Raw genomic sequence first — 13,833 nt, 5'->3', positions numbered from 1 at the left:
AGGGAAAAGCAAGATACTGTTTTGAGAATCAAACTAACCACTCCTACCAAGTATCTTGCTATTCCTTACCTGCTGGGAAGCCGCTGGCGGGATTATGTTGAACGGCATTCAGTTCCAGAAGAAGTCTGTCCAGTTCTGAGAGGTTGCTGCCCAGAGAGGAGCTGGTCATTGTGGGAGATGGTTCTGCAGACTTCTGCTTGTTTGGGAAACTAAAGATAAAAGGGAAATGTGAAACTTCTATGTTAAGACACAGTAGAAGGATGGAGGGAAACTTACATTAGGTTCACAAAGTTTCCACATGTACTGTATTCTTTTCAAGCTGACACTTTTAGCTCTGGGGAAAAGAAGATGTGGCTTTGTGAAGTGACTACAACAGCCACTGCTCAGCCACATCTTCAGTTGTCAGTTACAAAGAAATAGCATTGATGGACAGGGTCTCAGATTTTAGGACTGTGTGCTGTAGCAAAGAATCAACCATCTGCAGATCCAAGGCACACAGAACAGCAGCAGAACCATCAGCTCACACACAGAAAAATTACTTGTTTCTGCTGACATTACACCAAATAGCAAAATCCTCCCCCTGAAGGAAGGGAATGCAGGGCTAGCACAGACTGGAGAAAGAAGAAAAGTACAGTCCTCAAGCTGTCAACAAAACGTCAAGAGCAGCAGGTTATGTGGTAGCCTCTTGCAGCACTCAAGGTCTCTTTTCAAGTCCTCAAGCCTTTAGTTTGGGGACCTCTAATCAATTTATAAGAAAGTAATTTGAAACTGTTCTCTACTATGTTAAATACACAAGCCTTGAAAGAAGTGTACCTGTGCACAAGTGTGTATAAAACACTAGCTGTAATTATTGCTTACCCTATGTGGGTGATCCCATTTACCACACACAACCGAAAACTGTTTCAAAGCAAAACCTAGCACCAATGTAGTGATTTTTATAGTAATTACACTGTAATAACAGTCCTCCTGTCGTCAGTGGCAGAGAAATTATTTTCTCCTAGTTTTACAAAAGAAGAAACAACTTCTAATGCTCTAGAGGTTCCTATTTCATCAAAAAGATATTTTCCAAATCCAAAATGGGAACTTCTGGCTTGTGCACACCACCACATCGTGCTCAGAGAGTTAATATGTTACAGGCTTTAGGACTCTGACACCTGTCATACCAGTAACAAGTATGAAATTCCATAAGGGCAGTTATTATCTTTTTCTTCAGACAAAAAAAAAAAAAAAAAAAAAAATCCATAAATGCAATCTGAGGAGGGCATACTTCATCCCAAGCTAAGCACACAAGCTACAATTCAAACCAGAACCAAGCCATGCCAGACCCTTGTACAGGAGGACTTATGGCTGTAATTACCTCGATTTTGTACTAATTGCATACAGTCATCTGAAAAAATTGCAATTACTGACTCCGTTGGGCCATCTCTGGATATGCCTGCCTCTAACCAGAATTAGTTTGGCTGAAAGCTCAACAGGAAGAGCTGGACATGGTTAGAACACAGCACCAGAGTAACACCAGTCTCCACAATGTAAAAAGGTACCCAGGACAGAGTGAGCTCTAGAGGGCCATCAGAGATGGAATTCTGACAGCCTCTTCCTCACTCAGCCCCATGTCAACAGAAGGGTCTGTCCTACAGCACAGGCTATCATTGTAAGAACAACCTCTCAGTGTAAGAGCAGCTGCCTTTGTGAGTATAAACTCATTATCTACCTGTCATCTAACAAGATGAAAGTTTTAAGCAGTTCAAAATTCAAGTTACTGCACATGCTGCTATGCCACAAGTTACTGAGTTCCCCAGGATACCTGACCCAAAGGCCACCCACTTCCTACAGAATTTTTGTGCTGCTTAACAAGGGGATGGATTTTTCACCTGTCTCTGGATCATATCCTTCACAACACAATCCAGATCCTTTTCTGTCTGATGGAGCCTTAGGCTCATCTGCAGCTGAGCAAATCAAAAGGCTGGGTCGATGTTTGAAGTGAGTATGAAAGGTACAGTGGTGTCTTACAAAAGAGGTAATCAAAACTGACACAGGGCAACATAACATACACAGGGAGCAGTGTTTGCTTCCATTTACAGAAGGCAGCTTGAGCCACAGCAGGCTCAAGCTGTGAGTCAGTCTTATCTTCTAAGAGACACAAGATACCTGTAAACGTGTTCCTCTTCACTGGCACGGGGAGAAGGAGAGCTGAGCCCGTCTCGAGGAAGAGAGGCACTGGAGCTTTTGGCACTAGAGCTGTATACAGGAGACTGGGACTGAGGCTGTGGAAATGAGACTTGCATTGGAAACAGAGAACACAAAGCAAATATACTACTGCATTGCAGCCCCACACATACATACTGCAGAACAAAACCCAGAGGAAGAAGAAAAAAAAAAAAATCTGCTATCTAGCCAAGCCAGCCTCTACCAGACGAGCAACACCAGGAACAACTCTTCTCCACTTGCTTCAGATTTGCCTATGAGTCGCAGATCTGTGCTGGAAACAGTCTGCTTTCCACAGGGTACAAGACGATGACTAACACTAATCTCATCACACTATCATTTTGTCGGAACAGTGACAACGGGTTTCAAATTATTTTTTGCATTTTGCTCTGACCAGCTAGTTCTATTAAAAACCCACATCTCCCTGCATTTCCCAACTCTGTTCACAGCCATACACATCCTCAGTGCTTGCCGATCCCTCATCTACCTCCTTAAGAAATACTGCACCAACAAAACAAGCATGCACGTTCACTTACTTGCTGGTGGACGTATCTGGATACGTTGGGTTGCCACTGGTCTAAGGGGTCAATCACAGTGCCATTCAGGGCCTCATTGGAAGGCGGCGGGGGCACTGGAGGTGGCACAGCAATCTCCTGGTACGTGTGGTTTCCAGTTGGATAGGAGTAAGGTGTTTCCTCCGTTAGAAACACTGGTCGTTTGGAGATATGTGAGGTGGTGGATTCCAGGTCTGCCAGTAAGGCGTCTGCAGGAAAGCAAAAAAACCCACAAACACATCCCCATCAACATCGTAAAATCCTGGGCTACAGCTTTCTCTCTTTCATCTCATTCAGGATATCTGTAACCGTAGGTCTTTGGGAAGACTTCATCTAAGCAATCTACTAAATGCCCTGAAAAACATTACTGCAGCCCAGGACCGAACAGGTTAATCAAACTTCGAGTACAAAGAAAACATCAAGAGGTAACAAAGCAGCCAGAAAAACTGTCAGTCTCAGATTTTTGTCTTAACTGGAAAACCACCCAACAGCTAGTTTCACTGCACCCTGCAGAACAGCCTAGGAGAAACCTGCCCAGAGATCGACTCGCAACAGGATATCGACACAGACTAATTACAGGCCCCACATCATCACAGAGTCATTTACTGTGGCCGCAGGCACTGCTTTCTGCAGGAAACAAGATCTCGGGAGGGGTTTTCTCCAGAGTCTAAGGTAGTGGAAGAAGCATGAAACTTTCAAATGAGTCCATCAGTGCAGCAGGAGTATGCGTTTCAGTTTTCCTAACAAAAATCTCTCTCAGTATATCACACAAACAGTTAACTAGTTTTCAGAGGCTGCCAGGTAAACGCCATTTCTTCTCCTGGAAACAATTCTGAACTTGCTGGGTGGAGACTGCTCACAAATTCCTGAAGAGAAGAAAAACTTCCACCAGCTAGAAACACCATCACTCATGCCAGGCAGAGGAACCCACGTCACACAGTCAGCATCTCTCAGAAATCTTAACGCAGGAAAAATGCTCTCCCTCAGAGATGGGACATGAAACGGCATTCCCATCCTTCTGGATTTCTCCCTGCAAACTACCCTCTGCCCATCCCCAACCCTGAACTCTTCTGCAGTGATTCACAGGCAAATCCCGACTTGTTGGGCCTTCTGTCCTGTGAACCCACCCTGCAGAGCCCACTGCAGTCCCTGGTGGGGAAACTCCAGTGAGCAACTGCAGGTCTGCACTGTACTCACTTTCCAAAGAAAGCCTCGCTGGCCGGGTGCCCAGCCCTCCACTGGGGCAGCAAGCTCTAGCACACCTCTTTAAGGCTATTAGGGAGGAGCTGGTTCACTAGGGACATCAGCACTCTCCATTATAAGAGCATCAGGACATACCTGGCAGGTCCCTTTAGCGATGTGGAATTCAGCCAGACAACAGTAACGCAACTCTGGCAACATTAGGAGAGGGGGGGCTCTCAGTAACCCCCTGGATCTCCCTCCCCCACACACAGACCCAACTGTCTTCAGGCAGTCTCAGTTAGCAGGATTTGTCCTTCTCCTCACACACACAGCAGGTACTTGGTACTCAGGTTTGGGTTGTGAGGGGTCGGCCTGAGCACAGCCACCCCGCAGCATCCTCCACCAGGGTCACAAGGAGCTGAAGTTATCAGGTGGCACCAGAATAGCAACAGAGCAACTGCTCGCCCTAATGGCTGCCTACCGGCTCCGAGAGGGCAGGCACCTGCCAGCTCCAAGCCACTTCCTGAGCAGAGCAGACCACATCAGCCAAGGCACTTAGCAACCCTTCAAGACAATATATTAAAGGGTCAAATGGAGGACAGTATTAATGCATTACAAGATGAGGAAGGTGCTGCTTTTATATTCACTCTCTTCCACAAACCAAAGCATCACAAAAGGAAAAAAAAAAAAAGTATTTCCCTCAGAGAACAGAATACATCCATTAGCAAATTAAACACTGCATTAAATTAACTCTATACACCTTTCATTTAGACAAAAAGATGCTCCAAATCATTTAAGCCACAGGCATCTTCCTAGAGGGGCCAAAATACCCCAGAAGCAGATTCTCCAAAGAGATACAAGTTTTCTGCAGCTGGGAAAAAATGAACTTAATCTTCTTTTTAAGCAAAAGAACAGCTGGTGGATTCCAGAGTGAAAGGCACATACCTCAAGGGAACTGCTGAAGAGCTGCAATTCCTTCAACCTGGCAGGTCCTATGACTGGAGGTTTCCTGCACACAACCTCCAAGAGAAGTGCTATCCGAGAAGGTGTGGTTTTTGCTTCTCCCCACCAATGACAAAGGCAAATCAAACTCCACCAGGAAGTGAAAATCCTCTGAGGGTGTTGGGCTCCTCCAGCCCTGCAGAGGGGACCCAATTTTTCCACCCCCAGCCCTCACTGCAGGACAGGCAGATGTAACCATGTCGCCGCAGAATCACCTCCTCGGCTCAGCACTCTGCTGAATGAGCCATCGGACAGAAAGCCACTGCTTTTTACTAACGGCACAGAAGCGATCCGGCTAGATTCACGGGTTTACTTTTACAAGTCTGCAGAAGAGGAGTCTGGAAATGCCAGGAGCACTCTGCCCCCAGGTTATGAAGGAGTTAAGGAGAAGACATTACAGTTTAATGATTAACTTCCCCCATACCCTCCCCCTTCCTGACTTGAGCAAACAAGGCAGAGCTGAGGAACAGCTGAGGGAGGAGAAAAGGCTGGAGAGGAATCACTCGGTTACCCAAACTGCACTTCAACTTTACAACTGATAGCGAAGCAGTTGCAAGAAGGCACCAGACCACCCGGTGGGACAAGAAAAGGAGCAAGCCAGGCATTCACACACCAGCTTATGGGGGCAAAGAACCCCTCCTCGTGCTTGCTCGCCCCATGTTCTGCAGACCCTGGGTCCACCCTTCCTCACGCCCCAGCCGCCCCCTCCGAGCTCACAGCCACGACAGAGGGAAGGTCTTCCCCATTCCCGCCCATCCCCATTGCTGCTTCCAGCCACAAAACCTGTTCTCCAATCCAACTCCATCAGCCACCACAGTTCCCTGAAGTTCTGCTGGACTGGGAAGCTGTGCCTGTCCAACGTGGACAGTAGAGGTGCCCCGAGGAGGGTGGTGGCACGGTGCCGGCTGAGTCCACCCCACCTTTCGGGGCTTCATCCTGCGAGAGGCAAACGACTCTGCAAATCACTGCCTTGGAGCTCAACCTAAGGAAGCTGCAGTCCCAAAGACTGTCAAAACCCAACCAAAGGGATGAACCTTTTGTTTTCCATGCAGCACCTCAGCCCAAGAGGTCCCAAATCATTTAAGATTTGTACAACTTTTTAATGCTACCAGAAGACAACGTGAGATAAGAGATGATGGAAAAGAAGGGAGATTTATTAAGGGGGAAAAAAAATGCATCACTCTTTCTTTCACACTCTGGACCAGACAGCTGTAACCTGATGAACTGTAACGAAGATGCTGTGCTTTGTGCAGTGCTGCACCTCATGCCACAAGGGTAGAGATCACTACAGTGACCGCTCCTTAAACAGAAAATTAAATACTTAAATAGAAATATTAAAGGTTCGATCGATTCACTGGGTAATGAAGTGTTCCTTCCCAAGGCGACTCCTGAGGGACAGTGCTGCAGGAGGTGTAAATCAACCAGTTAGTCCCTCCCAGCCCGCAGGAAGCGGTTGACTGGATCACCCCCGCGCACCGAGGCGGAGCAGTTCACACAGCCACCGGCCAGAGGGCACCGCTGCATCCTTACAGGGACCCAGGAACCCGACAGCAACGGCCAGCTTGGCAGAAACTTCACCTCCCTTGTTCACCCCTGCAAGAGCCGGGAACCCGTCCCTGTTCTGGGCACGCAGAAACTTTCTGCCAGTGCCCCGTGTGTTGTATCTCCCCACGGGGATGTGCCTCCACACCAGCACACGCTGCAGCATCTCAGGGGCTATGGCCCAGCACTCTGGAGGCAACCACACACACTGACCTCCCCGGTTTTACTGCTGCCCCAAATACTATCTCAAATACTGCAGACACAGCTTTAGGAGGCAGAATGTCTCAAGGTTAAAAGATCAGAAATTCATTTATCTCTAGAGGATTTAACCATTTTGTAGCAATAAAGTAAACCAGACAGGCTTATGCTAGATCTTCAAGCTGTTGCTCCTCCACAGGATCACCCCTCCTTCCACTCTCACCCCTACAAGAACATCAAAACATCAACTCACAGGCAAGTGGACAGAGCGGAATCACACAGTCCAGTTTCCAAAGACTCAGTAGGGCTCAGCCGACCCACAGGCATGGGCTATGAATCTAGAAATTTCTATTTTCCACTCCATTAACAGCATGCTGCTCAGTGGGGTGTGGAAGAGTGAAGGATGTTTGCTAAAACACCACCAACCCAGACACTCCTGCTTGTCATCACTGTGCTGGTGTAGTCACACAGCTGATACAACCCCAACTCCCTGCAGCACAGCGCCTCTCAACATGAGCGTGCCACCGGCTCAGGTAACTCGCCCCAGCACCCGGTAAAGCTGCATGCAAACATGAGACAGAGGCACAGAAGGACGCAGTCCTCCCTCCACTGGGCAACCCAAAAATTACATGCTCCATTGAAATCACATTCAGGCCAGGAACTACTCAAACCAGATCCTCCCCAATATGCGAGGACATTTGTGTTCACATTCAAGTGTTTTTTTCTACAGAAAAACCGTGGAGGAGAGACAATTAAAGAATGATATGACGTTTGATACCTTTACTGCTATAAAGCACTCCAAGACATCTGGAGGTCCAGGTGCACTGATCTGCCCCCCTCTCCCCAACCTTTTGCCAAAACTCGTTATTAACTATGAGGTTTCTGGGATTCTGGTCTTCAAATCCCACACACAGCCCTGCATATACATTAGATATGTGTAAGTGGCCCTTAATACCAACTGCATTGCTTCAGGGTAGCTCCCAGCATCTGCCAAAGTTCTGCTAGTCATTTGGAGAGCAAGAACTCTCAGGCTGATGTCCAATGCATTGAACCACTCAGAAAAAAAATCCCTTTTATGAAGAAAATCAGCAAGATGAAAGAGCAGAATAATACCGTAGGGTAAGTCCCATTTACCAATTCAAGCTGCACTGAAAAGAATAATCATCCCCCAAGTTATATACTGCACATTCCTGCGCTATCTCCCCAGCCCACACCTCTGTCAGGCCGAGGAACAGCTCATGCATTCCAGGGGCTCCGACGCAGGCTCCTTCACCATCGCTGCGTGTCAGCACTCGCTGTCCTGCAAATGCAGTACCCTCCAGCAGAAATGGCCTTGTGTGCAGCCGCAGGGGCACATTCTTCAGCTTCCCATATCCCAGGTTTGTCTGATAAAGAGCAGTAACACCAGCCTAGAGATCACAACACAGTTCTGTGGTACAGAACAGGAATGGGTAACACAGGGACCCCTTTGTAATGATGCACACATCAACCCCCTTTTCTATAAATCCAAGCCACACTCAGCCCCCTTAGATAAAGTTATTAAAAAGAAAAAAAATATATATATATTTGCATGCATCTTCCTATGTGTACCAAAACATGCTTTGTTCATTCCCCTCTTCCTGTGCTTTCTGTGCATCTCAGAAATGCTCCTGGATTAAGGTGAAGCAGAACACATCATGAACTAGTTCTGGAAAAAAACGATGTGACAAGGCATCAACAAATACACATTTGCCAACTGGCATCAAGCAGCTTTTGAATGCTAATTTTCCCTTGAGCAGTAAATAGTTTTCCACTATTCATAAGCAGTCTAGGATTATTGTTATCTTTTTTTCAAGTGAGACAATTTAGAAAAACTTAAATTTGCCTTCCTCTGTTAAGGAGAAGCCTTCTACTACTGAGTGTCCAGCATAACTCCAGTGGGTACAAGGGCTAGAGACACGCAGCATACTCAGTCAGCTCGAAGATGACAGCGTTAGCGCCAGAAGAGCGAAAACTACCTCAGATTTCCATATGCAGTTCATCTCAGCAACTGAGGATGAGCTGTTAAGCCATGCTGACACAGCAAATAAAATGTTATCAATATAGGAAGTATAACAAAAGGATGGTGGTCAAATTTTCTTCTACAACTCATCTACTGCTGGGGGAGGAAGTGGAAGCATAACTGAGGCAAGATATTTCAAATGCCTCAGATATCAGCCTTTCATTTTCAACAGCTGAAAGCCACATCTGCGCACCCATCAAACCGCATGTTGCCTGTAGTTCTGCTTCTTGCATGGGACATCTGGAAAGCGAGCGACACTGGCGACAGGATTCTTCATCCAGCCACCACAGAGAGCAAACACGTTCAGCCAGAGTCCTATCTCCCCCAGCATCTCTACTGCCACATGTCCCTGACAGCCCCGACACAGCACACTGGCTCATCAGGATGAGATGTCTGAGCACAAACTACAGTACTTCCTCTAACGCAGATAGAGAACAGGTGTTTGCACCTCCCCTGTTCTTCCCCAGGCCCCTGTTCACCCAAATAACTAGAACTGCTACAGGTTTTCCTGGCTTAGGCAGCAGAAGATTCCCAGAGGACTGGCAAATGGAAATAAAAAGCAAGATAGCCATAAGGGCAGGTCTATCATGTAAAGTCCGTGTCTTCATTTAATGGTGTCTCACTTGGCGTAAGACAGATTGCAGACCCCTCATATGCAGAATGACACACCATTCTCCAGCCCTTCTTTCTTAATACCTGTAAGGTGGTGAATTCAAATCCTTGATCTTTGCTGTCCCCTAGAACGAGGGGAATTGCACCTCCGGAACTGAACCTTGAGCTTCCAGACTCATCTAAGCAGCTTCTTTGGAAAATCTCCAAATCCAAACTTTAAAAATCTCATTAGGTTCAAGTGAGTCTTCTCTCCTCCACCTCCAGGAGTAGATGCAACACCAGCTCACATACAGGGAGACAGCTCAGGGCAGTAACCTAATCCCTGGCAAGACAGTTTTACATTGTGAGTAACTGCAGAGGAATGGGGAGCTTGGGTATATTTATCCCATTAAATAGCCTTTCAAATGAAACATTTTCAATGCCCTAGAAGAGCTGCATCAAAAAGACTTGTTGGAGCCTTGCTGCAGAGCTTCTCACAGCCCTCAAGTTTGAGTCTGGAAGGGGTGGGGAGCCCCAAAGATCAACACTGATGACAGAACTCCCTTTCTAACAGCAGTTGTGACTCTTCTCAACAGAATGGAAAAGCATTATCAGAAATAGGAAAACCAAAAACAAACAGGTGAATACAGGCATTGACTTCCAAGTAAAAGAAATTTAATAAAAGGTTCTTAAGGCATTATATTCTAATCAATGTTTTTAAATGCAAAAAGATCAGAGACTACAAAAGCAATAAAATAGAAAGACTACATTCAAAACGAGATCTTAAAAATTCAAAGTCCAATTAGATGCTCTTAAAATCCTGAAGTTCTCTGGTTCATGTACATAGAAAGCATGTAAAACAGCTTGGCTTATTTTCTAAAACATTTTGAGAAGGAGACATTTAGAAGTTTTCCAAAACTTAACCAGTATGTTGAGAAGGTGGTTAGAATACGGAACACGTAACAGCTCTCAGCTCTCTTGTGAAGCAGAGACAGATTGTTATTTAAGGTACAGGAAAACTCAAGGCACAAAAAAGAAGTCATTTGCCAGACCTAACAACTGCTGGAGTACCAGTACAGAGCAGCAACTGGTATTTTTACTTCACGTTGTCTAGACCTGCCTAAAGGAAGTTAAGATGACACTGTCAAAAAAAATCACTCAGCTATTTTTTTAATGTATTCCAGTGACTGATGTTTATTCGAAGCCTTGCACTTTCTCATTATCAAGGTATTGGTGCAAATCATGCCTTGTGTCACTGCTTACTAAAAAGAACATCCAGATTAGAATCAGTATATGGTATGGTGAACTCTGACAGAAGACAATACCCATTAAATCCTTGAAGCTTCTCTGTTCTTTGAAACCAATACTGCCCCTTAGAATAAGCAAGACTATGCATTTATGGCACTGATTTACAAAGTTGTGTGGGTACTTCAGAAAAGCTTAATAGCAAAGGCAACCATCTAGTAGTTGTTATGCCTAGCTACACCAGACGGCAGAGACAAGCCAAACAACAGTTCATCCCATGACAGACAGAACTGCTTTTGAAATCACGTGATGGCAGCCACCATCAAACCTGTCTATGCCATAACTGGAATACAGACAGCCAAACGAGTTAGCTTTCCCCAGTACAGCAGTCCATGCACCCAGCTTTGACCACTATCAACAAATGTCTAAACAAAGACAAGACACTGCACTGTGAGATGTGGTCTGCAAGATCAGCTGCAGCAATGATTGTGGCTTCCCATTCCAACCACTGAGACCCGAGCTGAAGACTTTATTCCAGAGCTTGTGGCCAGCTAACTGGTCACAACTAACATGTGCTATTACCACCCCAAGCACAGGGTTGCAAAAGCGTCTACAAATACAGCCTGTTTAAAAAGCATTTTGCATTTTCATTGAGTACTCACTGCACATTTGGGGATGAAATGCAAACCCTTTGAGTGCTCTGGCTGTAGTTTCAGCAGAGCTGACACCACCACACGCTGCCAGTGTAAGGGAAGGGCCCAGCACCCCCCTCCTTCCCCAGCATGCAAACCCACATTGCTCCTGGAACTCACCCTGCTGATCACCAGACACTTTCTGAACTAATTCAGCTTACTTAACCCAGTAAAAGTTTGATGTGTTGTTGGTTTGGTTTCTTTAGATAAACTAGTTACATTTCTTGTAAGCATAGCTCCAGCCACTCTATGACTTATACAGCTTTTAGAAAATGTTTTAAAGCGACCAGTGCCAGAATTTAGACCTTGTCAAAGTAAGCAAATAAAACTTCTGCTTTAAATAGGAAATACTGTACTTTCACCTCCAAAACTCAGGTCAGGACACCAACTGTAAAATCCAGCCCCATCCGGCCATTAGTTGAAATAAATCAGCCATCCTCCTGTCTGATTCCCATAATTAATCTGCATCTCGGATGCAGACCAGAAAAACTTCAGCCTGAAAAGGGAGCAATCAGCAGAGAGAACAAACTGAAATGCTCTTAAACTCTTCAGACATCCTTCACCACTACGAGCCACTTCCACCTGAGCCTACACTGACATTTTATTTTGGCTTTGCAGACTCGGAATCGAAATATGACTCAACCAGTCGGGCTGCATATATTATGTATCTACTGGTGCTATCTCATTTGTGCCACTGAACTTAGAGTTAGCTTTTAACCGAGACTACTCCTGACCATAAAACTTTGAAGATGAGCCAACTCTGTATGCTACAAAAAAACAACAGAAGCCATCATGTGAGCTCAGACCTTCCATCGAATCCCTCTGAGGGGCAAGAGGGCTATTTGTACGTGTGCTGGAAAACCATAAAGGTCACTGCAAGATCCTTCCTGGAACTGACCACACCGCTTCCTTTCAAACTAACACAAGCATTTCACTGGAAGTCAGACCTGCCCTGTAACCTCAGCAATGGTGTATCTGTCAGCATGGTGAGGGTGCTGGAGTGCCAGTATCACAAGGGGTCAGCTAGTTCCCCTGTAACCCAGCAGCAAGGCTTTCAAGGGCACAGAGACACTCTGTAGGAAACCAGCTGACCGGTTTGCCCCTTGACACCAGCAGTCCCTGGGAATCACAGCCTCATTCCTTGAGTGAGTATCTCAGATCCACCTCTTGTCATCTTTGATGCAACAGGCTGGGAAATCCTTCGACTGCTGGCTCTGTTCACATCACCGAGTTGGCAGGAAGGTAACCTAATCTTAACCAGACCCACAGGGCATAGGATCATCAACACAGCATGCAGGCTGAGAGACACTGCAACTGCCTCAAAGATCTGAGTCAGCACAGTTTCCTGGATGAAACTACATAAATCCACAGCGCTCCCTGGCCTACAGTCCAAGCTGTGTGAAAGAACCACAAAAGATTTTCCTGTAGGACCAGAATTTTTCCACTTAGCTCTTGAACACTAAATTTGACCCCAGTTCAAACTGGCTGAGAGAAATGAACCACCACCTACAAAAGGGAAACAGTCATTCTGCCCTCTTCCAACTTCCTTAGAAAATTTTTCATCCCCTTTCCGCTACCTCAGAACTGTTCATTAGATGGCTGAGATAACAGAATTGATGTCTCACAAGGCACGTAACTGCTTACATTGTCAGAGAGAAATATTCCTCAACATATTATAGCTTTGCTGAGCATCCTTACACTGGAAGTAATTTATGATTTAAGTACCATCTCCTTTCAGAAGGGATATATCTGATATTCAAAAAAAAAAAAAAACCCCACACCCAAAAAACCCAATAAGGTTAGCAGAACTTTCAAAGAAAATATGGTTTGAAAATGGTTTTTTGTTTGTTTTTCAGCTGAAAAGCTGCTAAACCAAGTGTAGCCTGTTCACGTTCTTCAAATTAACCTAAGCTGTCCACTACACTGGCACTGCATTTGGAAGCTGTCAACAGAAACACCAGGAAGAACAAACTCTTACTGGTGTTGAAGATCTAAGGAAACAATAGAGCAAAGTGAGGCCGTCCAAATACCACTTCAGTTGGCTGTTGTATATCTCATGTATTGACTCCAAGAGGAGTACTTGAACTTACTAGCAGCACTGTGACATCACTGGTTTCAGAGCCTGCTCCCTCCCAAAGGTGTGTCCTCCTGTTTATTTCTCATTTCCATAAAGTGCTGGGGAGGGAGGGAAGGGTTATTTCCTGTCGTATACAGCATCCTCTTTTTTACAGTGTGGCTTTCTCCACACTTTAAGTGAAAAGACACATCTTCTATTTACTTCCCTCTGTTTATAGTCCAGAGTAGCAAACAGCTCATGTGAGGAAAAAACACCCTATTCTAAGACCTGCTGCCTAAACTGAATTCATGTTCCAGCTTACTAAACAAATAAATGTTTCCGGTTTCGCAGCTACCAAAGGCTTCAGAGAATGGCAGATCCCCAGCTGCATAAGCCTTGAGTGTGTCTGTATAGCGATTCACACAAACGACCCACAGTTGTGTGAAGCTAAAAGAGAAAATAATCCCTTGCGTGGTTCCTTTCTATCACTACTCTCAGAAACCTGAACAACAGGAAACAATTACC

At 45.6% G+C, this 13,833-nt stretch overlaps 1 protein-coding gene across 3 annotated transcripts in view; it reads right to left on the bottom strand.

Annotated features, from left to right (window-relative positions):
* The window catches only part of PXN (paxillin), a 47,364-nt gene that overhangs the window by 18,788 nt on the left and 14,743 nt on the right, over positions 1–13,833 (bottom strand). For all 3 annotated transcript variants that reach the window (XM_074920942.1, XM_074920944.1, XM_074920943.1), the window contains exons 2-4: positions 2,742–2,968; positions 2,149–2,264; positions 70–209 (exon numbers count right to left, since the gene is read on the bottom strand). In XM_074920942.1, coding sequence (XP_074777043.1) covers positions 70–209; positions 2,149–2,264; positions 2,742–2,968 — 483 coding nt within the window. The remainder of the gene's footprint in view (positions 1–69; positions 210–2,148; positions 2,265–2,741; positions 2,969–13,833) is intronic.

Source organism: Athene noctua, chromosome 17, assembly GCF_965140245.1.
Source record: "Athene noctua chromosome 17, bAthNoc1.hap1.1, whole genome shotgun sequence".
In the NCBI taxonomy this organism is placed as follows: Eukaryota; Metazoa; Chordata; class Aves; order Strigiformes; family Strigidae; genus Athene; species Athene noctua.
Note: the sequence above shows the minus strand (reverse complement) of the source record. Positions and strands in the feature narration are given on the sequence as shown.